This window comes from Ananas comosus, linkage group 10 (genome assembly GCF_001540865.1).
Source record: "Ananas comosus cultivar F153 linkage group 10, ASM154086v1, whole genome shotgun sequence".
In the NCBI taxonomy this organism is placed as follows: Eukaryota; Viridiplantae; Streptophyta; class Magnoliopsida; order Poales; family Bromeliaceae; genus Ananas; species Ananas comosus.
The window spans coordinates 5,513,687-5,541,635 of record NC_033630.1 but is presented as its reverse complement, the minus strand read 5'-3'; the positions used below and the strand labels follow the sequence as shown (position 1 = coordinate 5,541,635).

Below are 27,949 nucleotides of genomic sequence, written 5' to 3'. Positions count from 1 at the left end.
CAGGTGTCTGTACCAGTGTATTGAAGAGGATATGCCGTGACAACGGCATTGCAAGGTGGCCATATCGTAAGGTACACTTGATGTCTTTATTTCATTTTTGTCCAGTCTGGCCTACTAACCAGTTTTGGGGTTTGATGGACCAAAATTAGTGCATTGTTATTCCAATTATCAATGGACAGAAGGAATCATATCTTGTGACTAGAAACTAGAAATTTCTTTCTAACCAAGAAAATAATCATAGGCTGCTCATCATCGTCTATATATATATATATGTCTCGTGCGCTTTCGAAAGTACGGAGGCATCCGTGCTTGTAAGTTGTTTTCGATGATGGAACATCCGATTCGACGATCGGCTCCGTTAAGTATGGTCTACGCTATTAGAATTATTTAGAAATTAAATTTCACAAATTTTCGACATCATTTACTAGGTAATCAAAGGGTTGTAAAAAAACTATTTTGGCGGCCGATGTGGCATGTTTGTAAATTCAACGGTGTAGAAGAATCTAAATTACATGAAATTTTAATAGAAAATTCTACTTCTCATTAGGAGCAAGAATCAAGGATTTAAGTGCCGTGGCATAGGGTCGTGCTGGAAACTTGCCGGCATAGTACGGCACGGTGCGTGCTGAGCCGTGCCGATGCGTGCCGGTCAAAAGAATTCTTGTGTGCCGACACATAATAGCACGAAATATTTATTTTCTTTAACAACAAAATATTCTAATTATTTATTATGTCTTTTTATCACATCTTTTGAACTTTATTGAGAAAATTACTTACTAATTTAAAGAATAGAGGGTTTTGAGCTGTGTCATCGGCACGGGATCTGTATCGTGCCGGTATTTTGTTGGCACGGTACGGCACAGTGGATACGGCCCGTGCCAATAGGCACTTAAAACCTTGGCAAGAACAATAATTCCCGATTTGAAATTTGGGTCTTTTATCATTTCTTTTTATAAGATATTTATTTTCAGCTGTTCATTTTGAGACTGCTTGTTCACTAGGCAAACAAAATTAAAAAATTATGAAATTTGGTTTCTAAGTAGTTCTAATAGTATAGATCATGCCTAACTTAGCCGATCGTTGAATCGGATGTCCTATCATCGAAAACAACTTACAAGTACGGAGGCCTCCGTGTTTTTGAAAGCGTAGGAGCCTAGCTCTCTCTCCCTCTTTCTCTCTCTCTCTCTATATATATATACATACTTGAGGCTGATGAAAGCAATAGTTAGTGATGACAAGGCTCCAAATATTGGCATTTTTATGTCCAACTCATAATATGATATCAATCCTCTAAAAGTTGTTGCCTAACCAAAATAACTAAAGAGAGCTCTTGGCACAGAAGTTACATAGTGTTGATGCCAAAATTGAAATTAACACGCCGACTTAGCCCACGTATGAGCCAAAGAAATAAGGACACGTGGTATACCAGGAGTCTGCAATAAAGCGCTTGAAAGTCAAGAGCGTTTAGGCGGGAACGGTTGAGAAGTGAAGGCGTAACTTCCATGAGAAGTGGGCGTAACTTCCATGAGGAGTGGGCGTAACTTCCACGATCATGGTTACAACCACTCCCTCCACTACTTTCAACTGACCAATAATGTGGGCTGAGAAGACATCACTATAAATAGTAACTTCAAAGTCTGTAATAAGGGTCTTTCTCTCCCCTGAACGAAAAGACCACCGTATTTTCATATCTTTCCTTTCCTGCATTTATTGCTTTCTAGGAGTAGTCTAAATATAATCTTTTCTTTTTCGCATTTACTGCTTTCCTAGGAGTAGCTTTTAAATAGAACCCTGGAGTTTGTCTGCCCCACGGGCATCACTCTATTGTAAATTACATATTTGCAGGGTTTGTATGCCCTTTGGGCACACTCTGTTTTATTAATATATATATATAGGCATTCGGCTCTTTCAGCCGACCAGTCACTTTGTATTTCATCTATTCGGCTCTTTCAATCGATACCAGTCACTGTGTACTTCTTCCATTCGGCTCTTATGCCGACATTGATCCCTGCATAGTTTATACATTCGGCTCATCCAGCCGAACCAATTCTACAGTAAAGATTTTCGAACTCGGCTGATTCGATCCCTCGTCAGTCGAATTGCTTGATCCAGTCGAAGGGCGCACACTTCGAGGGTCACTATTCACAGCCGTTTCGCACGCCGACGAGGAAGATCTTTGACCGGGTCAGGGATTAGAGAAATCGGCTACCAACAATTTTGGCACGCCCAGTGGGACCCACTCAAGTTTTTCCAATCTAGACTTTGTCCTATAGCTGACGATAATGCTATGAACCTCCGGAATAGAGCCATTCCCAGGTCTTCAGGGAATGACCAAGCTAGTAGCGCCGAAAATGCGAATGAGAATCAGGCGGTACTACCTGTTGGAGGCGAGACTAGTGGACAGTCGGCTCATCAAGAGCTGAATCTAACTTAGGCACTCGGCCAGATGAGCCGAGTCCTGCAAACTTTAGATCAAAATATCCATCAAAGTACCGCTCGACTAGACGTGGTGCTGGCCGCCGTCACGGCCTACAATGAAAATATTGTTCGAATCAGACAGTTATTTATCCAAAATTAGCAACCTTACGGGGGGCAACAGGGGCACCTAAATGCATCGGTGCAACAAAATCCCGTCACGTCGGCGGTCTTACAGGCGTAGCCGCAGATGGCACCTTTCCAGGCTGCTTATAGGCCGGCGAATATAAACGCTGGCCCGCAGTCAGAGATGGCATCGAATTTACCTTATTTACTAGCTTACCAGCCCCAAAACGTGGGCGTAAGGGCTGGGGGGCAGGCTCCGAATATGCAAGGAGTTAACCCTTTTATACCGAATTTCGGTCTACCGCAAGGACCGAATGTAGTACAAGGACAGGTTCCTTTGCAAGGGAACAATAATGAAATATACGCACGGATTAAAGAAGTCATCCGAAATACTTTCGGGGTTGGCACAAGGCCGGCACTGCGGCCTGTGTTTAGATCTCCTTATCCTACGAACATCGACGTGGAGCATCCATATCTGACAAACTAGAAAATGCCGAAGTTCAACAAGTTCTCAGGTAATGAGACCGAGAATACGGTCGAGCATATAGCCCGGTTCACGGCCCAATGTAGAGAAGCGGCCGCTGACTCATTTTTGAAACTTCGATTATTTAACATATCGTTAACTAAAACGACGTTTACTTGGTATACAAGTTTATCAGCCAATTCCGTCCAAAATTGGGACGAATTGGAAAGAAAATTTCATGAGCGATTCTATAGATCGGAGCCACAATTATCGGTCACCGACTTGGCTTTATACTGACAAATGTCAGGTGAAACGGTCGAAGAGTATTTGAACCGTTTCAAAATAGCCAAAACCCGGTGCTTTATGAGAATGCCGGAATTAGAGTTCGCCAAAATGGCGTTAAATGGTCTGCATTTTAAGATAAAAGACCATTTTGAAGATAAGTATTTTTCTAACCTATTTGATCTAGGTGTTCGAGTTGCCCAATATGAGCAATTTCGGAAGGAAAGTGAGAATAATCGGCTGCAATGGAGCCGATATAAAATGCAAAGCATAGGCAAAGAGAAATCCTTGATAGAAGAACAATCAGTTCAAGAAGAGCCGAGCCAATCGAGTGAAAGTGAAGAATCGGCTGATGAAGTCGAGGTATATGCGGCTGGTAAAGAGCCATTTTCTTCAAGGATAAATCCTTGATAGAAGAACATTCGGTTCAAAAAGAGCCGAACCAATCAAGTAAAAGTAAAGAATCGGCTGATGAAGTCGAGGTATATACGGCTGGGACGATAAAGAGTCGTTTTCTTTAAGCCGACCAAGACCAGCGAAACTAAAGCTTGGGTCTCGGCTGTGTCATTTGAGCAGTCGATTCGGCACCAATAGTCATCCGAATGTTTATTCGAAAGACTATTGGGGGGGCATTGTTGATGCCAAAATTGAAATTAACACGCCGACTTAGTCCACGTATGAGCCAAAGAAATAAGGACACGTGGTGCACCAGGAGTCGGCAATAAAGCGCCTGAAAGTCAAGAGCGTTTAGGCGGGAACGGTTGAGAAGTGAAGGCGTAACTTCCATGAGAAGTGGGCGTAACTTCCATGAGGAGTAGGCGTAACTTCCACGATCATGGTTACAACTACTCCCCCCACTACTTTCAACCGACCAATAATGTAGGCTGAGAAGACATCACTATAAATAGTAACTTCAAAGCTTGTAATAAGGGTCTTTCTCTCCCCTGAACGAGAAGACCACCGTATTTTCATATCTTTCCTTTCCTGCATTTATTGCTTTCTAGGAGTAGTCTAAATGTAATATTTTCTTTTTCGCATTTACTGCTTTCCTAGGAGTAGCTTTTAAATAGAACCCTGGAGTCTGTCTGCCCCACGGGCATCACTTTGTTGTAAACTACATATTTGCAGGGTTTGTATGCCCTTCGGACACACTCTGTTTTATTAATATATATATATAAGCATTCGGCTCTTTCAACTAACCAGTCACTGTGTATTTCATCTATTCGGCTCTTTCAATCGATACCAGTCATTGTGTACTTCTTCCATCCGGCTCTTATGCCGACATTGATCCCTACATAGTTCATACATTCAGCTCATCCAGCCGAACCGATTCAACAGTAAAGGTTTTCGAACTCGGCTGATCCGATCCCTCGTCAGCCAAATCGCTTGATCCAGTCGAAGGGCGCACACTTCGAGGGTCACTATTCACAGCCGTTTCGCATGCCGACGAGGAAGATCTTTGACCGGGTCAGGGATTAGAGAAATCGGCTACCAACACATAGTTAGTATGTAAGCATCTCTGTGGTCATTTTAGAACTGCAGCATCTTTCATCAAATTTAGTTAAGAGTATTCTTTGATCTAGATTTATGACATGGCATCATTTTTCTTATTTCTTTCTTCAGTATTCACTGCAAGTGACTTGTAGTTTATTGTAAGTCTGTTTTGTAATAGGAGCTTTCGAAATATCATCATTTGTCATATCCATCTCATGCAAGGATTTCCCATGCCGCCTATGCCGTACTATGTTGAGGCCGTGATGGAATGTGGCACTGGGTTTTGTGGACGCTATATCGACATTTTTTTTTTCTTTTGAGTTATGTAGTTCTTGTAAAATATACTACCATTTGTTGCTAGTGAGTTCCATCAAAAAATACAAATTAAAAGATCTCCCCAATTTATTTTTTATCATTTTAGAGTCAATTTACCTTTGATAGTGTCTTTTTAATAAACCTCTATCTAAATATAGCTTCAATTTTGTCGTCATGCATATATTTTCATAATATATATCAAATGATTTTTTAGTTATTAAGATCTTTATGATTTTATTCTTACCAACTTTTGTGAAATGTAACAGAGTCATTTTTATAGCTATTAGAGATATAAAAACAATCCAAAAAGCCAATTTTTTATATAAAATTAATAAAAATCCATGCCAATACATGCCAGTGTGCCAATGGCGTGCCACTGGCACAGCAGGGCATGCCGACATTAGCACGTCTCGTGTTGCTGTGCGTGCCATGTCGGTGGCATGACAGTCCTTGGTTTCATACCATAAGTTAACTAACTGATTTTTACTCTATTTGGAAAGTTCGATGTCTTCATACATTTATTAGCTAAATAACATTAGTATGTTGCCTATATTGTCCTGTGAACTACATTACTTATATTTCTTGTTTGATGGTACAAAACTCTTGATTCTTCTTTTAAAAAATTATAGTGAAAATATTATTGCACCTATTGTTCTTTATCTTTTGAAGTCTAGACTTCAAAACACTAATAACATATTCAAGTTAAACTTTGGAGTAACATATTTGAACCAAAAAGGAGACTATTTGATAAGGACATAAACAAGTATCTATATTATTTGGTGTAATGCTACTATGTTATCGATAGCACAAAATCCTTTGTGCTAGCCTCTCTATTTTATCGAGTTTCAAATCTCCAATCAACACTGTTAAATAGAGCGTTTAAACAATCTAGCAACAAAATTTTAGAATTTTCTTTGAAAAATTATCAAGTGATCGAAAGGTTTTAAAATTGACAATTTTCAATTGCCAATTTGAGGAGTTTATTAGTTTAATGGTGTAGAACATTCCAAATTGGTTGAATGTTTAACAAAACAGATATTCGCTACATAGATCAAGAATAGAACTCTGATCTTGAATTCAAAAATTCTATCCTTTGCTCTTAGAACTTGTTTGATTATGACTGCTCATTTTGTTGACACATGATACATTGATAAATGGTGTTAAAAAAATATATGAAACTTGCTTACTAGATAGTTTCAATGCACTAGTCAATTTGCAATTTGGAAGCTTGATCATTGAAAACATAGTGGGCAGCACAAAAGTTTGTGCTATCTATAGCAAAGTAGCATTACTCTCTATATCTGTTATAAGTAAAAATGAGAATTAGATTCATTCTTTGCAATAGAATTATTTCTAGATGATACTTACGTTACTGCTATTTACATTGTCTGCACATTGCCATTCGGATAATGACTTCTGTGGAAAGAGACGACAATGACATATGATTAACATAATATTTTCAGCTGTAAGATAATATTTGATTTTCTGAACATATACATAAAATGTTCTATAGTTTTTTTTACTTCTGTGTTTTGCAAAGTTTGAAGGTACATATAATTAAAACCAGTAAGATGAAGATACTATAATCAATATTTAGTGAGAATTAGGAAAATGAAAAGCAATTGAATGGATTGTTCCCTAATCTTACTTTAATGCATCTGATATGTTTGTAAAGGCTTTCTCCAATTAAGAAAAAGAAAAGCCATACAAAATCAGTTGGGTTTACGTGATAGTATCTTTAGGTGAGACTATGATACCATTGCTAAGGATCCGATCACCCTAGCGATAACTTGAACAAATTGTGCCTATTAATGTGGTGGAAATGGTTGAGCCTGACTTTTAGTAGCAATGATTCAATAGATCCAATCACTTGATATCTTGCTGGGATTTGGTGCATGTGATTATTAACCTAAAATTTGGCTTGTACAAACAATTTGGAAGTTCCTAAAGTGGAGTTACTTGACATGAGTGCAATCTTCATTGATGACCATGCTTTTATCTAAGTTGATGCTAGGTTCACTGTTCACCTTTATCTGGTCTCAAAACTGCCTGTCAACAGTTGTTACTTATAGGACTTCCCATGTTCTTCTTTTACCAAAATTCGAAGCAAATGTGGAACTTTAACGGATTAGACAACTGCTAATGTATACCTACATAGTGAAATTAATAACATCAAACAAATAAAGTTTTTCACATATATATTTGAGGATTCAATTTCATACTATAGAAGTTTGAAAGAAGTTCATTTACAGGAAAATCATGGCCATGGTTTAGTGATCAACTTTTTGATCACTTTTTCATTGTGGTAATTGTGGTTGAGGATAAAATTACAATTTGCATCATCATGGTCACAATTCTGGATAATGATTAAGATTATCATTGCCAGTTTTTAATTGGAGATTGGCATAAAATATATTTGTTGGGATAATATCTGACAGTATTGNAATTAGTGGACCCCGGCGAAGCCCCGGTGCGATATTCGGGACACCCGATGTGATTCGGCAATCGGTCTTGGGAAACCGATTCCCGTGGTTCCTTGTTTGGGGATTTTATATTAGTTGCTGACATTAGGGTTTCCTTCTGACCTAGTGGACCCTTCGTAGGTCCGGTTGCTCTGTTCCCCGCCGTCGTGAGATCTTATCCAGACTTGTATAGGTGGGTACTTCGATCCGACGTTGGTACAGTGGTGCACGCTCGGTGATGGTTTCTTACCCTTGCTCTTTTGTTATTATCCATGCTTATATTATATGTTGAGCTTTGCACCTCTATTGTTTACATTACACCGACGTGGTTTGATTATACTCTACTCAGATGTTTCCATGCTTAGTATCATGTGTAGGAGTATAGTCTATCTGTATGTGATACTATGTTTCCTTGTTGCTCTACTTAGCTATTCTGCATATCCTGTTTCATATTTATAGTAGAGCGATTCTGTGATTATCTGTGAGATTAGCGATCTAGTCGGTCGATTCTAGTATTCAGTATTTGTGACCTATTCGGTGAATTCCTCGACCTTTATTGTCTGATGACCGTTGAGGTCGGTATACCCTGAGGGGTGGGATTGTCGGTTAGTTGCCGACGGATGATTATACTTTACTCATATCCTATACTTGTGACGTGATTGGTCGAGTTTCATATCCTATACTTGTGACATGATTGGTCGAGTTTCATATTCTAGTTGATTTGAGTGGTCAGTCCTTGTGGTTCATTGAGCAGTATTTGCATATGTTTGAGAGGATGTCGACGTTGTCCCATCCTAGTTGACCTGAGTGGTCGGTTCTTGTGCTTCTTTACAGTTGACGACCTATGCGGTCGATGGGCCCTGGGGGGCAGGATTGTCGGCTGGTTGCCGACGGTTGATCATTGAGCATATTGCATTGATTGCCCGATACTCGTCGTATTTCACGAACACTGGCGGTCTGATCCACCGTAAGGAGTATTCTTTTCCGGAAAAGTGGTTGAATGGTGACAACCCGTGAGCCCTAGAGGGGTTATATGCATGTTAGAGCGGCAGTGGTACTGTCGGGAGGTGTTGCGGTGCGTACCTCCAGGGCATTGGCTTGAGGTCTGCGGTGCTGACCAAGAGAGCATTGGTTTCAGATTGAATACTTTTGGACTGATTGTCCCATTGACGCATATGTTTATAGTAGCAGTCGTTGCATGCATACTTACAGATCTTACTTTATAGTTGTCTTGCTACTATAGTAGATATTCATGTATGCTTTCTGTTCCAGTTACAGTAGCGGTAGCTGTTTATTCAGTATAGTTCTTACTTCCTTTCAGTTTATCGCTATTGTATATCTGCACATTACCTTGTTTATTTCCACTGACCCATGTTGTTGTATAGTTCTTCCTGATCCGGTGAGTACTCCTCGCCTTCTTCGGCTTGCGGTACCCACTGGGAGGGGAGACATGTTTACATGTTCTCACCTCCCCCACCATTTTTTAGGTATCGCGGGCGTTGAGTAGTAGGACGAGACGTGAGGTACGTGTGTAGCGGTCGATAGAGCTTCCGGCCCAGGTTATTTCGGTATAGTTATTACCCTTATTATTTCAGTTGTTATAGCTTAGATAGTCATATGGTTCAGTATTTTTATTACATTTGAAAATATGGATTTTCGTGAATGTAATAAACGGATTCCTGGATTTTGTAAAATAAAAGGTTTTCTACCCCTCGTGGTAGCATTTTCAAAGAATAAAAGTTCCTGTATAGGAACAGTTTTCCAAAGGTTTTCTATGGATTTTGCATCTTAGTATTTCAAAACTTGTTTCTGTGGTTGGAAATATTTTAACTGATAAATGTGGATTTATGTTTAAATATCGAATATATAAATGTGAACCTGTGATGTGAATGGTGTATGAATATATAATTGTTGGTTATTTGTATGTTCATTTGGTTGTGGTTGTACCTGGGTTACTTCTTGTACTTGTGTGACGCCGTGCAAATACAGGGGAGACTCTGTCCGTGTGAACAGTGGATTCCCTGTGTTTGTGGCGGATCTGGCATACTCTGGGGTCAGCTTTTCAAAAAAAAAAAAAAAAAAAAAAAATTTCAGACGCTTTTCCGCTATGTTTTAAACTAAAAGGGACCCCGGGGCGTGACACATTGTTGTTTAATCACAAGTTGCCTCCTTTGAAATGTAATCATGCAAATTGATTAAATGTAAATACGAGAAGTAAATGTTCAATGTACGCATTTTTAATAGCTGTAATTTTAGTTTGAAAAGAATGAAACTTTATTACTGAAATGCTGCTAAATTGGTCAGTTTGTGGCAGTTATGTTGAAAAGCATTCCCATCCATGATCTTTTTCCTGCTATTTATTCAAAACAGTAGTGCTTCTTGACTAAAACAAACACTTAGCATAATTTTTTAGTGTGAGCATATAGACAGAATTTTCCTTCATTTGATATTAGTTCTCAAATAACCTTTTCTCCTGTCAGTCTGTCATAAAGAACTGTCCGAAATATTGAAAGATACTTCTAAGGTAGGTTGCTTTTACTTGGATTTTTGTTTTGAATTCCATTTGTCACACGCTCTTTCTGATAGTTTGATATTACTTTGCAAAACTTTATTCTCTTAGTTTCTTGTCGGGAAGACTTTTGAAGATATCAAAAGAGATGCTGAAAGAGAGAAAACTAAAGAGTCAGCTGATTCATCAAAAAAGACAAAACAAAAAGCTGATGCTACAAAAGCGATGCCTGCAAACTCAGTCGGTTCATCGTCAACATTGTGAGTAGCATTACCTTGTTGTCTTGCTGATTGTGTAAATTGATATACTTGGCATTGCATTTGTCTACTATGTGTTTATTTTTTGAAGAGTATGCATCAATTTACACTTGTATTTATGGATGTTCATGCTTTTTCTCTCCTGTGGCTCCCTAGAGTACCTTCTATGCTGTTAGTTATTTGTAATTTGTTACACTTTACGATGTCATTTGGTGTGACAGTTTTAAGTCTTGTGCCATGCATCTTGGTGGTGTAGATCTGAGTTATAAAAAGAGACTTCTTAATGGGACATAGGGCAGCTCATATCATCCTAACAGTAAATTGGAATGTTACCAACCCTCCTCTTGAGCCTTGTCCTGTGCCAAAATCATTCGAAAATATATCTATATGTGCTAGACTATACTTAGGGCACGTTTGGTATGAGGTTAATAATTAGAGGGTTAAAAGTTCATGGAGTAACATTTTCTGAAGTAATCATCACCCTCGTGAAAGTTCTCTTTAACCTTATTTAGCACCACCAGCACACATGAGTGATGGTTAACCTAATAACAGTTCATTCTATTTAGTTTAATCAGTTTAAGAAAGATTTAGTTAAAGTTCATGAGCTACATTTTCTTTTCTTGCCAATATGAAAATTTACCAACTACACAGAATATTTCTAAATAAAAAATAATTTGACAAATATTTTTGAAATAATATAGGGATACAAAAATGATAAACATCACAAACAATCAAACAAACAATAAAACTATTATACACAACAAAGTATAATAAGCATTCAAAAATAGTAAACACATGGATTACAATCAACATAATAAATTAACATAAAGAAAAAAATTTGGCAAAAAAATCGCATTTTATTGTGAAAGTAGCATTATATCTGACGAATCAGAAGCCTTGATTAAAGAAATATTGAATATAAAGCAAGATTGATGGTATTATATGTTCTAATGCATGGTTGATTTGTACCATCTAAGCATGAGAATAAATTAAGATTGGGGTGGAGGGAGGAGAAGAAGAACAAGAGAAAAAGTGGCGTTGTAGATAAAGATGAACAGATGCATCGGCCGTTGTACAATAAGATAAGAAGCAAGAGGAGAAGAAATATTCGTTCCATGAGGATGGGATCGGGATGGATTGAGGCCTTGAGGGAGAGATGGGACCATGCTGATGGCAATAGTGATAGAAATAGGAAAGAGAGGAGGTTTTGTATAGCGATAAAAGATGCCCAATTTTTTTCACCCCTTTCTATTTCGAAGCATTAACGTACCCTAAGTTTACTCCCACTTTGGGGGTAAATTGGGGGTAAATTTTAACCTGATTAAATATCATTTTTTGCCATAACAAAGAAATTTAATGAGCTATAAAATATTTCAGACTAATTTTCACCTGCTTTTACCCCATACTATACGTGCCCATAGCTTAAATAGGGACACCATATGCATTAATATTAAGCTCCAGTGATTACCCTTTCATCTTCTTTTTTATCCACTTTGTATCTTTCATACCTATTTATTATTCCCATATTTCTACTTGGTTTTATAACATATTTTCTTTTTATTGATGGTATTTTCAACCTTGGTATTTTAGCACTTCTAAAACTAGTCTCTAGCTGTTGATATGCAAAGAATCTCGTGTGCTACATTTATGTCATATTTAATTGGTAACTATCATCTCCCTTGCTTCCAAATTATTCTGTAATTCATGTTTATTGCATTCATGTACTCTTTAATTCCAAAGTGTGCCATTTAGATTTATGTCTTGCCTCTATCTTGTTTTACCTCCTCTATTTTGTAAAACATTAACAATAAGCTATGGTATGTGGCTAAACTCTTGGAGTTTAGCTTCTTTTTTTTTTCGAAAAACTAAATTTTCATAACCAAAAAATGGCAAGAAGCTGTATTAAAATATAGTACCAAAGTGTAGGCGTTCAGAGCAAAGTTCAATAGAAAATACATCTTTGTCACCAGAAAAGTAAAAAAATGTCCAAATCTTTATCTAACATGCGAAATAACTCTGGATGCCGATTTGCATCAGTAAATAAAGAAGGTTGAGTTGAGTTAGTTCTGGTAGCCAACCGATTAGGCTACCATGCTTGCCTCCCTTTTAACAAAAAGGACGCGGGTAGCACAAAATTCTTTATAATGCTAGATATGCTAAGCACCAGAGCTCTCAGAAGCCATGGAGGTGATTGGGCTTGTTGCAGACACTGTATAAAAAGAAAGGAATCACTTTCCAAACACATTCGTTGAATCCCATGTTGATGCGCCTCCTCAATAACTTCCTTCGTTGCCTCCTCAGCTTCCAATACTGAGTTTGCCTTAATCGGTCTGCCTGCAGCAAACACAACATGGCCAAAATTAGTACGAGCTATGTAACCAATGGCAGCAATACCTTCTGCAGATTTGAAGGACGCATAAGTGTTTATTTTTAATCCTACCATTTGGTGGCGGACACCATTTGTTCGCATTGGAGCTTTCAGTAGTGTATGAAGGGATTTTTATAATATAATCCAAAGTCAAATGCATGATGTGGCGCAATATGATCGCGACCAAAGAGGAATTGTTGGAGAATTGTCTGGCATTACGTTCCTTCCAGATTTGCCAAAAAGTGTTGGCTATCAAAGCACAGATAAATTATGCCTGGATGAACGACAAATTCTTACCCTCATCAATCCACCCGTCAATAATCCAGTCACAGTTGAAAGAAAACAAAATGCAAATGGATGACGTAACAACATCCCAAATTCTTCTAGGATTGATGCAATCCAAGAAGATATGGTTTTGATCTTCCGGAGAGAAGCAATAAATGCAAAAAGGAGACGGGGCTAAATTTAGCGAGTAACATCACTTATTGGTAGGTAGCCTATTCCTGAGGACTTTCGATAAAAAGTAAATAACGTGAGGAGCAATCGGCAAGGACCACAACACTTTCCACTTAGTTGATTGAGGGACATAGGAACCTTGATTAATGTGATGATATATGGATTTAACTAACGTCTTCCTATCTTTCTTAGGAGCCCAAATCCATTCATCATAACTATTTTCAGGACTTAACAAAATTTTGCAAATGTTATGAGCAAGAATTGCCCCAAACCACTCGACCACACCATCATAATTCCACACGATCATAATTCCAATTGCCTGCCCGAATGAGTCTAGCAACCTTTATTTTGCCGAGCCGAACATTCATATTAATATAGGTAGGCCTCCAGGATAGAGGCATAGAGAAGATTCATGAGAACATTCGTATTAATATAGGGCATTTTTGTAATGTTACTACAAGACTTCTTTAGGTACCCAAAGATATGATCTATTATACTCAAATGACTTTCTCTTTTACCTCATGATCCAATCATGTCCGCTCATGCGAAGTCAAGCCAAACTTACAATACCAGGACCCACGGACACAAAATTCATATTCTCTACATGCACAATAGGATGCCCAATCCATACGTCCGTCAATAGGTTCATGTTTAGACTCGCATTGATACCTGATATTTCACTTTGTTTTCTACGTCCAAACAACTAGTCAAGATGCTATCAAGTTCATGTCACCAATATTTCACAATATTTTCTAAGTTCACATTCTAGTTCATTGCAATCATAGGATTCCCAATGTCCAATGACCCAATCCTCATGCATCCAAGTACCGAATTCTCAATCCAATTTGACCAACCCTACTGGAGGAAGCATGTAAGGAAAATACAATAATAACCCTATACGCATAGAATTTTCACATATATACACATATGAACAAAATGACAACAAAACATAGGAAGAAATCCAATCATTTTGGAGAGCATCACCCACCTTGTTTAGCAATTAGCTAGCAATTGCTAGGATTTCCAAGCAATTTGATTTCTGATACCGATTCAGCTTGCCCCAAGCCTAACGAACATAATTCGGCAAAATCTCCCATTTGGATGCTGTAACCTTGTCATAATCCAAATCAAACTTGTCCCCCGCGTCGATTTACCCCTCAATTAGAGATTTGCAAGATCAATTTAGTTCCAAACCTTATAGGAACAAAAGCCCCAAATCCAACCCTAGGGTTTCTTGTTCTACAAAAAAAATCCCAAAATCCATGGTAAAACTCTACCAAATCTAGTTTAGAATTATCTAAGGATCTCCAATACACCTTAGATAATTCTACCAACTTCTACCTTTTTGCATCTTTCTTCCATCTTCAATCCTTGTTCAACCCGCTTTTCGATCGATCGAACCTTATAGTGGAGCGATTCAATAGTAATTACTCCCCCTAAGTTGGACGATCCCTCGCGCTCTGCATGCCGAGCGCCTAAACCAGAAGTAGCTGTGGTATAGGCTTTTGTCTCCTGGAAGGTCTTCAACATGCTAATAGACTTGGCCAATGTCACTCCATCAATAGGCCCAAGGCCATAGTCATACTTGTTGCATGTGATGTCTACTCCATTTGCTTGCAAAATTCTCGTAATGAGAATAGGGAATGGAAGTAGCTCACACTGCCTTGAAGACTGAATGACATGTGCCATCTTCTGCCACATCAAAAATAGAACGTTGATATTCAAACCGTCAGCACACTCCAGGTGGCCAAGAAGGTAGAGAAGAACTAGACGATCCCAACGAATCCTCTTGATCCTGATCGTCGGTAGCGCATTATAATAGATCACCAAGGACAGGATGTGATAGTCGGGCTTCGAATCCTTGGATTACACATACAATCGATTCGTCATCGTTCCTGCCTTGCAGATAGCATTTATTACCGTGTTCTAATGCGATGGCTGCTGAATTGTTCCATGTGTATAGTGTAGACCGGAGGTATCCACATGCAGCCCAAATAATTCACCAATAGTATAGGGGGTGACATGGATCTTCTTTCCACAAACATGCATCTCAAGCTGATGTCCTTGTCTCCTGATCCTCTGCAAGAACCTTTCCGCGCATATAGAATTTCCGAATGAGCTCCATGCAGAATGTCACGCCCCCACCCCGAGACCGCTACCAATTTGGTCCAGTCCGGGCATGGCGGACGGACGCCGAACGGACAGGACCTCCCCTGTCCGCCCAAGGCTAAACAACTAGATCAAGTACAGTTAAGCGCCCAGAAAATTGCTTAAATAACATACATGATCAATACGATGCACACAAGTGCACTACAACTAAGAGCAAGAACCACGAGTGGATGTACAAGTGTATAAAGAGAGAAAGTCTAACTATTACAACCATTCAATAGTTACATCATTTGGTTACATTACATTTTCATCTTCCAAAATGTAGATACATGTTTTTCCCAAAATACATCATAGCTCTCCAATGCATATCCAAAATATACATCTTCTAGTACACGAGGGTACTCTATATGCAAAAAGGAAAGCTACTAACTACTCACTTAGGGCGCTATGCCCTTTTCGCAATCCTCGCTCGGCTCGCCCCTGTATGTACCTGTACCCCAAAACCACATGGGGTGAGAACTATATAAAAATAGTTCCCAGTGGGTTCGGCCGCCGACTCCGCCGGTTTTCCCACTAGGTCTAAGCTGGCACAGATAGAGAGATAGATAGATAGATAGAGAAATCAACCGCAACTACTCTATCATTTACCAATGATAACGATGCATGCAACAACTACTATCATACTAGTATCATGTCATGAGTATAGAAAAGTACATAGCAATGCAAACTACAACATACACTATGTCTACTCAAGGTAATAATGCAAGTCTACAATGCATTTCATGTTTATTACCCAATCTACTTGGCTAACCGGTAGGTTATGCCCTCGACTCACTCTCAATCTCATAGGTGAGGAGAAACTGTACTCGCACACCGAGATCGTCTGCGGGACAACTACGTCTGCCCCTAGTGAAGTACTCCGGAGACTCGTGCCACGGTAGAGCGACCACCGACAGTGAAAACAGACTAGTGAGTATGATCCAATCCTCACAAGAGGATACCCTATCTACAAGGGTCAGAGTGCCTCTGCTGCACCGTATACAATGCATCCTAGATGCCGAGATCTCTACCATCCCAAGGACCATGTCATGTTTACTACATTAGAATCGATGCTACTCGTTTAGTCATTGTAGTAATGTTCTTTAACTAGTTGACATGCCACTCGTCCAATTAGTGTTCCAACTACACTAGTTCAATGCCACTCTACTAGGCTATCATATGTCCAATTTCGGCTCTTTATGCCATTATAGGATTTCCATGTCACAAGACCCAATCCTCATGCTACCCTAATCCATGTGTCCAACTCATAGTTACACTACTAAGAAGCATGCAAGGAATTAGAATTTGCAGCTATCTACTAATCCTATAATGCAATATGATCAAGCATATATATAATTTAGACATAAAAAGAAATCCGGATGCTTCGGGTAGACACCCCCCACCTCTTGAGGGTACGAAGGTTCTAGAAACGCCCTCCAACGGACTTTACGACGAGGCTTTAGCCTTCTTGGTCCAAATGAAGCTTAGTCGGTCTTATTTTGCCAATATCTTTTCACCCGCTTGACGAATGAAAAATCCGACTTCGCCCCCGCATTTAGACACCTCTATGTTAGCTTCAAAGAGAGAAGAGAGGAAGAGGGAGAGGTCCAAAGCTTCCTCTAGTTTGATCTCCTTCTTCTTCTCCTTCCTTTTCCTTCTTTTTTTTCCTTCTCTTTCTCCTTTTCTTTCTAGAAAGAGAGAGGGAGAAAGAGTGTGAGAGAGTGAGGGGAAAATGAGAGGGAATGAGATAGAGGAGGGGTCCCATACACCTCATATTGTAACAATATCCCAACAGCCCCCTCCACTTTTGCCTCTGTGCACTGCCCTTACTGGGCATTCTGCGTGCGGAGGGACCGGTATCCTCGACCTGGGACCGGTCCCCGAGAGCCTTCAGCCAGGGTCATGCGTTCGGGAACCGGTCCCACTGGCCAGGGATCGGTTGCCTCAACCCTCGGCCGCAAACCCCGCTGTGGGGGATCGGTCTCTCCCTACAAAGGACCGGTCCCTGAGAGCAGACCCTGCCAGACCACGTTCGGGGACCGGTCCATCCCACCAGGGACCGGTCCCCGAGAGCAGATCTGCCAGAATGGAGATTTGCACTGTCTGCTCTCGTGGACTCGCTTCTAATGCACTTTTGGTGATTTAGACATCTTCGGTCTTTCCGAAGCTCACCAACACGACCCTTGGTCGATTCTAAACGAAGTCCAACTCTCATATTTCGAGAATTCACTTCCTTACACAGAAAGCTGCACGTACCTGGGTCCTCCCAACAGACTCAATAGGGGCTCTTTATAGTACCTGTCCAAACTCAAGAACCTCCCTAGCAAGCTCATTGAAGTTCACATAATTCTCCGCCAAGCATGTACGGCTAGCGAAAGCCTTCTGCCATTGTGATTGTCTCTCCGCTGCATGTTTAGATCGGCTTTCGCATTCACGTGATCCTTGCTTGCGGATAACCAGACCACCTGTGCTTCGTCGTGGTGGAGAACTAGCACCTTCCTTTTCCGTGAGGTCTCAGGTGCTTTTCATTTTCCTTTGTTTGTTCTTTCCTCTGTTTCTTCCGCTTTCTCGAAAGAACTATTGGGATAGTTCGAATCAGAACCGAACGTTCCTTCCTCCGTACGAGTCCTTTTAGTAGCACCTCGTCGGCCGCATCCATGACCACGACCACCTCTAGTGACCATGAGGACCAACAGAGCAAGTAGTAATGAGAATGCCATTTTTCCTACAAAACAACGAAACATGCACTAACATAATCACAAGAAAAACTAGCAAAATAGTGTAAAAGGTTTCTAATCAACTTAGAATTCACAAAAACACCATTTCTAACAGATTCAAACAAGTTGTTTCATGGTATATGGCTTTCCAATGAAAATCCCAAAAATCCTATGTTCAAACATGCTACTGATCTTAGATTTGCAACATATAATGCATTATTCTCTAATCTAAGTGTTCAAGAGTGAAGCATGCATGTATCTAATGTCAAACAAAGCAAAAGATCGCAAGAAATCTCAGTGCAAACAGAGATCTATCTTCAACCCAACAAATAGTTAAAAAAATTAAAAAACTAGGATTTTGAAGATGAAAAGATGAGGGAGAGAAAACTTACAAATCTATGCAGTAAACTTGAAGATCCGAGTGAGAATGATGTTAGGGAAATTTTAGAAAGAGAAAGCATGAGTTGTGATGGGTTTTAGAAGTGAAAATAGAACCCTATGCCGGTATTAAAATCTGGTTCCGCAGACCTAGTACCGGTACCCGAACACGCGTACCGGTACACAATACAAATTTTTGTTTTTAACCGTTCGAGTTCTGTGGTACCTCAAACCAATACTGGTATCTCCTGTACCAGTACCCAATACCTAGTACCGGTACCCAGTGCCTGAATAATAGCTTTTTCACATCTAATTGATTCAAATCAAGTTAATTTTGCAAAAATTAAGAATTGTACTCTACAATTATCATTATGAATATAAAATATTACATGATTTCTTAATTCATCTAAACTTTAAAATTAAGTCATCAAAAATAATCTAATGGTTCGAAATCTATCAAGATGTAATGGATCATGAAAAATGACTTATAGAAATTCAGCAAAATCGACAGCAATTTGCCGCAAAACATTCAAATTTGAGATTTAGCTAATAAAGCACCCGAAGTGGCTCTTTGAGCATCTTTTTACTATACCATCTTATAATTCCGAAAAATTCAAAATATTCATTATTTTTCAACCTTTTCGGTTACATGATCAATTTTCATGCGGTAGCTTCACACACTTATCGGACGACCGGAATGGTAGCTCTTTTCTACATGTGGTGGTAGTTTTCACACTCCTTTTAGGATGTAACTCTTTCCACATCTTTCAAGCATAAGAGCATTGTTTTTTTCGTATCAATTTGTCATATTTTTTTTAATGATACAAACTCTCCCTAAACTAAGCAATCTCGCATTTGAAAGAATAATTGACAAATTTTAGTCCATTAGTAAATAACCGTTCATTATATTCAACATTCACAACAGAGATAGTTTAATCACCAAGAAATCAAATTTGATTACATAATTGATGAACATATGTGCTAAGAATTCATATAATAAATTATCGTCAATATAATAAAAGTAAAGTAAAATCGATAATTAATATGAGATTAACTCGAAATGAATGAATGAGAAGTTGAGATGTTCAAGATACTTTTCAAATTTAATTTTCCAATGAAAATTTCAAGTTTTAATTTCCCAATGCAATGATTTCAAAATTTTCCAATCACCTTCCTTGAAAAGATTCAAAAACAAATTCCAATCAAAAAGATTAGTCAAACAAATAATGCAATGGTTAACAAAAAAAAATGCAATAATCACCAGTCAAAACACTATATAAAAATGAAAACAAATTAAAACTTAAGATAAGGAAATATATCACCTTTCTGAACCCAAATTTGTCAGATTGTTGGTTGTCTTGGCTTGTTGACGTTAGACACCGTTTGTTTTGACTTTTGATCAACCGTCGGTCTCCGTGTTGCATTTAGCTTTGTAGGAATCTTTTGTTGTGGCTTTGATTTTGGATTGACCTGGGGTACTTGACTCGATTAATGTTGCTTTTGAATCCGTGGGGGTTGTCGAGTATTGGAAGATGCCGATCAATGCTTAGAAAATGCCGGTTGATGTTTCTTTTCTTTTCTACGGCATGTCTTTTTGATGTATCCTTTGATTCCACATATATGGCAAACCTTCTCCTTTAAATTTGTCGAGAATTTATGTTTTGCATTTTGCTCCTTCTCAATATAAGTCCGTTCATATTCAAGCCCAAGTTTATTTGTTTGACCCAATCTGAACATATGATCCAACTTCTTCGATCCAGAAGAAAACTTTTGAATATCGGATTTGCGTTGATGAACTTGTTTAGTCAAAACTTGGTTGGATGCATGAGTTTCTTTGAATTGTTGCTCCAGAAAACCAACCTTCTCTTGATAAGATTTGATCATTAACTTTGATTGATCTAGCTTCTCTTGGAGGACCTTATTGTTCTTCAATATCGATTCCCTTTTCTCCTCAAGAGATTTATTTGAAGTCTTCATGATTTTGTTCTCATCCTCAAGTTCCAGCAAGCGTTTCCTTAGCTTCTTGTTGTGCTTAGCCATCTTCTTAGACTCAATAAGGAGTTGTTGATATGCCGTGGCTAGGTCATCGTCTTCTAACTCCTCCTCACTCTCCCTATCATCGCTGGACGACCCATGCAAGGAAGGAGAAACACATGAGTCAGGAATAATAGATGATAAACAAGCAACAGTAGACGAAGGTAAAGAAGTATTTGTAAATAAAGCAATAGCATCATTCTTTTCTTCGTCACTTGAGATCGATTCACTTGAAGTAGAATTATCCTAAGTTCTAGCTTACAAAGCCTTCTTTTTGTACAATTTCTTAGTGGGACAATCCGTAAAAATATGGCCGTAACCTTTGCATTTGTAACATTGGATTTTCCTTTCGAAATTATCTTTTTCTTTAGAAGGTTTTGCAAGTTTCTTTTCTTTTGGTTTTGAACTTGAAGATCCTTTTGAAAAAGATTTTTGTGTAGAAGATGAGGTTTTGTTCAATTTCGACAAAATTTTTTCGTGAGAAGCGCTAATTGGTGTTTAAAGTCGACGATAGAGATGTCTCCGTCGGAATCCGAGTCCACGTCTTCCTCCTTTGTCGATTTGAGTGCAACCCTTATACTTTTAGAAGAAGACTTGGAAGAAGATTGATTAGTAGGAAAAGTCATTTCATATGTTTGCAACGCACCTAGTAATTCTTCTACTTTCATTTCGTCCGGATGTTTGATAGTCTCAATTGCCGCAACCTTCGGACGAAATCTTTCGGGAAGAGTTCAAAGGATTTTTGTAACACACTGGACCTTTGCAAATTGTGAGGTTCGAGTGATTGGCCGTGTTCTGAGCTTTTCCAGATTTTCTGGTGGGTCGTTGACTATGTTCCGACCTATGGCACGTGTCCCGAGATTTGCGGTACAAAGCCTTGCACTAAAATCCGAAAAAACGGGATTTGGCCGACTCTCGGATTGAGTTCTAGCAGGCTTGTACCGGTACAAGGTTGTGCTTGTACCGGTACAAGGTTGGTGGTTGTACCGGTACAGCCATCGGAGCTTGTACCAGTACAGAGCCGCAGAGCCCAGCAACCCGAGCCTCGGGTTTGGATTTCGTGGACCTTGTACCGGTACAAGAACCCGTGTACCGGTACAAGGAGGCTGATTTTGTGCAGTTTGAACTGCAGGGGTGTATTTGTATTTGTGGCTCTCTATATGTGTCCCCCACGCCCTTGGGACTTCTCCTGAGCTTGGGACCAGCAAGAGAAGAGGTAAGGGAGCCCTCCATACTCTCCCCTTTGATTCCTTTGGTTTTATTTGGATTTAGAGAGTTTAAAGCCTCTCTTTTTGCTTCTTTTTGGGTGTTGAAGGCTTTTCCCACCATTGGAGCTTCGATGTATGCTTGGTTGAAGGTTGATCCTTGAAGTTTGAGGACTTTGAGCTTGGTTTGAAGCTTTCTAGAGGTAAGTGACTAGATCTTTTCCTCTAGATTTGAATTTTGGAGGTTTCTTTGAGATGAAACCCTAGATGAGGTTTTAGGGCTCATATTTGGGCATTTTTGATTTAGGGCTTTTGGACTTAAATTAGTTGGTTTAGAACCTTCCTTGGGCTTGGATTGGAAGGGATTTAGCTCTCTTTTGGAGCTTGAGAGAGATTTTCCACTCATTGGGTGAGTTTTAGCCCTTTTGCTAAATTTGTTAAAATTTGATCTTATAGTTGATCGTAATGCCCTTGTATCTTTTCGCTCAATCCTTTTAGGGTATTTTGAGACTAGGGGACAACTTTGTTCGGCGAATCGAGATCCTACGCGACGGTTCGGTGGGTTTGACCTAGCCTACATATGAGAAATTCTCATATATTGTTACATATGTTCCGTAAATTGAAAAAGCATGCATGTTCATACTAAATGTATTTATTATGATTTTTAGAATGCTTAAAATGCATATGTTATATGTAGTGAAATTTTGGACCTCTATGTAGTAGAGAGTTGCTTGGGAGATCTTTGTTTGCATTCAGCATTCTTTATGAGACTTGGTTTCATGCTTCTATAGTATAAATGAGTTTGGATTCATGCATTTAAACTTGAGTTTACTTGTGACATGAAAGATGACAAGATTGTCATTTAGAAGGTATGTGAACTAGAGAGCTAATGTCATCAAGCGGCATTGAGCTCGGGATATGTAAGAACCTAGCGGATAGGGCCATTGAGGGATTTGGAATACATGTTGAACATCAAATTGCCTAAGTGTCATCAAGGGGCACTAGGCGTAGCAAATGTTGAAACTTCACATTGTGACTTAAACTAGATCTTCGGGATGCTAGTGACCATACCATATTAGAGACATGAGGATTGGATATCTGAGACTTGGACTATGCTTGCTTGCCATTTGTGCTCATTCGCACATGCTTGTGAGGGTCGCTCCCTACAAGCCGGCACTCCGGAGTTAGCCTACGCGACTTATGTTCGCTCGTGCGGTATTGAGAAGCCTACGGGGTCGAGTGGGACAGACACATTCCAAGAGTAGGGATGTTGGGCTACCACAGGCACTTAGGCGGCACAAGCTGGACTACCTTTGGTAGGCCCTTAATTGGAAATGGAAATCGACACGGTGTTGAGAATGGTTAATCACTACTAGATAGGTTTAGTAGGTGAATTACATTTATATGCTTTTAGTATAGTGTTGAGACATGTAGTATACTTGATAGTCTCTTTTTGCATTAAAGCATACTTGGTTGCCATGACAGAACTTATGCATAATGTATTCATAAAGGTTAATGACTTACTATTTTGATATCGTAGATGTGCATCACCATGACATCGTTTATACTTGAGTTTAGTAATTTAGCATTTTAATTATGCCTTTATATCGCAGTCATTATTGCTATTATTATTGTACTTACCCTTTTCTTTTGGGGCCTAGTGGTGCATAGTGCTGAGGTCAGTAATTGCCCACTGGGAACTATAAATTATAGTTCTCACGCCCTCTTTTTCTCGATGTTTTTCAGAATTCCACGCAGGGTGAGGCCCGGGATCGCGGGAAGGGAGTTGCTTCGAGCTAGCTTCCTTCGAGGACGAGTTGCTAGGTGGTCTACCTCTCGATTTATATTTCTTTTGCGAGAGGTTGAGAGTTTTACCAGTGTACTAGAGACCACCACTTTTGTACTTTTGAGACAGATATTGTACTACTTATGACTCCTTTTATTGTCTAGCTTTACTTCTTTACTTTGGTGTAGATGTTAGAACTATACTCGCTCTGATATCATTAGTTGCTAGCTATTTCACTTCTTCTATTTGTCCCACTACTTGCTTTTACTTCCGCTTTTATTGTAGACGCCTTATATGTGTAGACATATAGCGGGTCTGGGCACGCTACCGGGAGGGCCTCCGCCGGTCCCAGGGCGTGACAATTTTTCTTACAACCTTCGGTTTCGAAATTTTCTCTGCCAAGTTAGAGCATGTATTAACTACATTTTGAAGTCGAGTATAGTACTCGCTAAAGGTCTCATTTTCCTTCATAAAAAATGAATCAAATTTGCTCGTTAACATTTATAATTTTTGGACCTTAACCAAGCTAGTTCCTTCATGCATAATCTAAAGAGTATTCCAAATTTCTTTCGCGGTTTCACATGCCGAAACACGTGAAAATTCAGATTGTGTCAAGACATTGGATAGAGCATTAATACTCGTTCCGTTGTATGAAGATAAATCTTTCTCTTCCTTACTCCACTTATCATGTGATTTTGGCTTTTCAAAATTCTCGACCTTTTCGATAGGATGTTTACATCCAAGTTCGACGGATTGCCAAACCTGCTCATCGATGGATATTAGAAAAGCTCTCATGCGAACCTTCCAATAGGAATAGTTTGTGCCATCAAAAAGTGGAGATCGATTAATGTTACCACCTTTACCCATAGAGATAGAAAAATCTAGATCCCTCCATAATAACACTTGTAGGTTATGGAAACCCTAGGATCTATCTAGATACTATTAAACAACCTAGAGGGAGGTGAATAGGTGTATAGCCCAAAAATATAAATCTCAATGCGATAAAAAATGAGTGCAGAAAATAAAATAGTACATCGAGATTTACGTGAAAAAACTCCAATTTGGAGAAAAAACCCAGGGACCAACACGCGAAAAAATAATCCACTAAGAGAAAAGATTACAAGATAATTATCGACTCCATGGACTTAACCTTTCTTAACTTCCTACGGATCTCGCGTATGTCACCGGGTTGTCCACACCCCATGTTCGAATCCACGAACGCCACGCCTCACGTCCTAATCCACAAACGCCACGTCCCGAATCCACGAAACGCCAAGCTTCGAATCCACGAAGCCTTGATCACGCCGAATCCACAACGTCACACACTGAATCCACGACGCCACACGCCGATTCCATGACGCTGCACATAAAGAGTGAAATCATGTTTCTATGGTGATCCTTTGCTTAGAGAGTCATTAAAAAACCAGAGAAAAATCTCTAAGCAAACCTTAGATCAATTCGACATATAGATATCAAATTACAATATCTCGAATTGAACTAAAAGAGGCTATTTTGTGGAAATAGGTTTAGAACGAAAACCTAGCCTCTAGGGTTACTCTATCATGTAATCTCGTGCTTCTATGTAAATCCACATATTAGAGAACCCCAATAGTTTATTTACAAACTTTAGAATCAATTAGAGTAGGATTGGAAGCTTAATTAGGAAATTTTATATTAAGTACCGATACTCGGGAATTGGTATCGGTACACCATGATGAAACAGAAATTTTCTGAGGCTGAGTACCGGTACACGGCCAATGCAGTACCAATATTCGGCCGATGCAGTATCGGTACTCAGTCTTGGTACCGGTACACAATACAAATCCAGTATTGTTTCGCTTGGGTTTCGATGTACCAAATGTGAGGTACCATTACTCAATATAAAAACCAGATTTTTCTAGTACGATTTTTGAGGAACTGGAAACTGGTATGGGTACTCAATTAAAAATATTGTTATAATCAATTTAAAAGTTTCAAAACCCACTTCTAATCCTTAATCATTAGTTATATGATTCTAAGGTCATAAATAGATATGAGTCGCCATAAAGACATTTAAAAGCTTACTTGAGCATCGTGATTCATCTAGTGAGATATTTTCGAGTTCTTCGGAATCTTGGATTTTTCGATCTTCGACAACACGAACCGAACCCTTCAAGACACCGACTCAAATCATGAAACTTGCTAGTACAAAATCCTTAACAGCAAACACGTAAACCCACATCAAAATGATTATCGTCGGATATCCGTTCCGATTCGGGTTCCCGAAAGTGTTAATTTTGACATCGGAACCCATCGTCGCTCACCTGTCATCTCCGAACTCTCGAGATGGCTAAGGTGACCAGCGAACAAGGCTCGGCAACAACACTCAGGGTAATCTAACACCGTCGGATGAAATTAGAACCAAAACGGCATTTCGTCGACGAATTTTGTCGAAAAAGGCACCGAAATCGATATTCGATTTCCGCGAAGGGCATTAGACCTTGGACAATTAGTCCAGAGGACACCCTTAGCCCACATGTACTGCCCACATGTACTGCCTACAGCAACCACGAAGTGCACAATTGCACAAAAGCCCTTACCATACCATAAAATCACATTATTTTATATGATTTATCAGGTTTTACAGCTCGATAGTACAAACCGAGAGCTTTCGAGGCCGACCGAGACACATGTTGATATGTCTCGACGTGCCGAAGGCTGTGCTCACGATTTGAAGCACAGCCGTCCACCGAGGAGAGCGCGGGAGCGACTCGAAGACCCAAAGAAGGCGATCATGATGATTAGCACTAATCCAGGATCATCGTGCTCACCTCAAGAAGCATCGGCGTGCCCTGGGGTCGCCAGAACAGTGATCTGAACTGAAAATAATGCACAGATAACAGCTAAATAAAGCTTACCGGCCAGGGGAAGCTAGAGTACGGCCGGTAGTGGCCAGCGGTGAGCACGTCGGCAGCCGGTGGGTGCGGCCCGGGGGTGAAGGCTGGGGCTCTCATTGGCCGGCGGCGGAAGGCGGCGGCGATGGCAACGGAGTAACCCATGTCAGCATGGGTTGCCGGAAATCTCGGCTCCAGTCCGGCCAGCAGGGGGCTCCGGCGGCGGGAGCGCCGGCGGCAGCCGAGTGCTGCCGACCAAGGGGAGCCAACGCTCAGGTCTGCCGGCGACGGGAGGCTGCAGGTGCGGTGGGCCACGATGCCCTAGCTTGCAAGCACAAAGGGAAGGAGCTCAAGCTTCTTCTTCGACGGCAGCGGCCACGGGGCGGAGCTGATCGGCGGCGGGGGTCTCCCGGGGTCGCGGGGAGGAGGAAGAAGGTGATACTAAGTAGCGGCGGCCGCGTGCAACACCTCACGGCAGCCCGAGCAAAACCTGCCCCAAACGCGGCCGTGGCTACTCCATAAGCACGCAACAGTGGCAGCGAAAGTCGGGGTTGGGTGAGGCGGTGCCGGAGAGCGAAGTGGAAGGTGCTGCTAGCCACAGGAGGGCCTGGTGAGGTCGACACCCAAAGTGGGCCGTGTGCGCGCTCTAGCCGTGTCACGCCCCGGGGCCGATTTTAAAAGCCTTTTGAAAACAGAGTTGCGGAAAGCGTGTCATTTTTTTTTTTTTTTTTCAACCTGGCCCACGTGACGTACAGACCCGCCACAAATACAAAGTTCCTCTGTCCACTCGGGCAGAGTCTCCTTTGTATTTGTACGGCGTACCAACGGATACAACAGGATCTCAACCACAACCTACATTTACCAATCAACAACCAAAGCATGATATGCATTTCCATACAGCTAACAATCCTTAGAATGATGCATGCCTCTAAGCACTCCTTAGGCGCTGGATGATGCAATGCACAATACAACAAACATCCTATTTAAAAGTGCTCCCGACACGGAAGTTTTGTTTTTAAACTCTAATTCATTTATTCATAAAAACCATTCGAAAACCTTTTTAAAACTGTTTTCCACACGGAAACTCTATTTTGAAAACCGACTACCTCGAGGGGTAGAAAACCACGATGCATAACTACAAGAAAACCAAATCTCCACAGAACCAAAACCACAGATCGAAAACTCCAATCTCATGTATAAAAGAAACCAACACCACAGCTCACATACATTCAAGCATACATAAGATCAACTAACTGAACTATTATTAAGAAAACTACTAAGTGCGGAAAAGAAATAACCAGGGTGACGGTCGCTACTGCCGTCTAACTAGATCGTCCTCTCGTTGAGCCCAAAATCCAACTCCTCGTCTTTGCCACCTGGGGGGGAAAGGGGGGTGAGAAACCGCAACCATGGTTTTCTCAGTGGGTACGACAGAGCCACGAAGGCAAGTCGTAATCACCGGAAACCAAAGGAGATAGATAAACGAGTATATATCTGTAAGCTGATATGAAATAGAACTACAGTAGCTACAACAGATAAATAGGAAGCAATAAATAAACCTGCTACTGTATAGAAAATAATGCAAAGAATGCCTCAATGTACCGAACCAGAAACTGTACCCAATCTGTGCCTGCTGTATCGGTCCGCAGACCTCAAGCGCT

The 27,949-nt window shown here is 40.2% G+C and overlaps 1 protein-coding gene and 1 long non-coding RNA gene across 2 annotated transcripts in view; both read left to right on the top strand.

Annotated features, from left to right (window-relative positions):
• Positions 1 to 27,949, top strand: part of LOC109716853 (protein NLP3-like) — a gene marked incomplete in the record, with an annotated part of 39,039 nt that overhangs the window by 1,935 nt on the left and 9,155 nt on the right. The window contains 2 exon segments of the mRNA XM_020242457.1: positions 4 to 66; positions 10,187 to 10,326. Coding sequence (XP_020098046.1) covers positions 4 to 66; positions 10,187 to 10,326 — 203 coding nt within the window.
• Positions 7,547 to 9,318, top strand: LOC109716854. The gene is made up of 2 exons (XR_002218064.1): positions 7,547 to 7,792; positions 9,045 to 9,318. It is a non-coding gene; the product is annotated as an uncharacterized LOC109716854 (long non-coding RNA).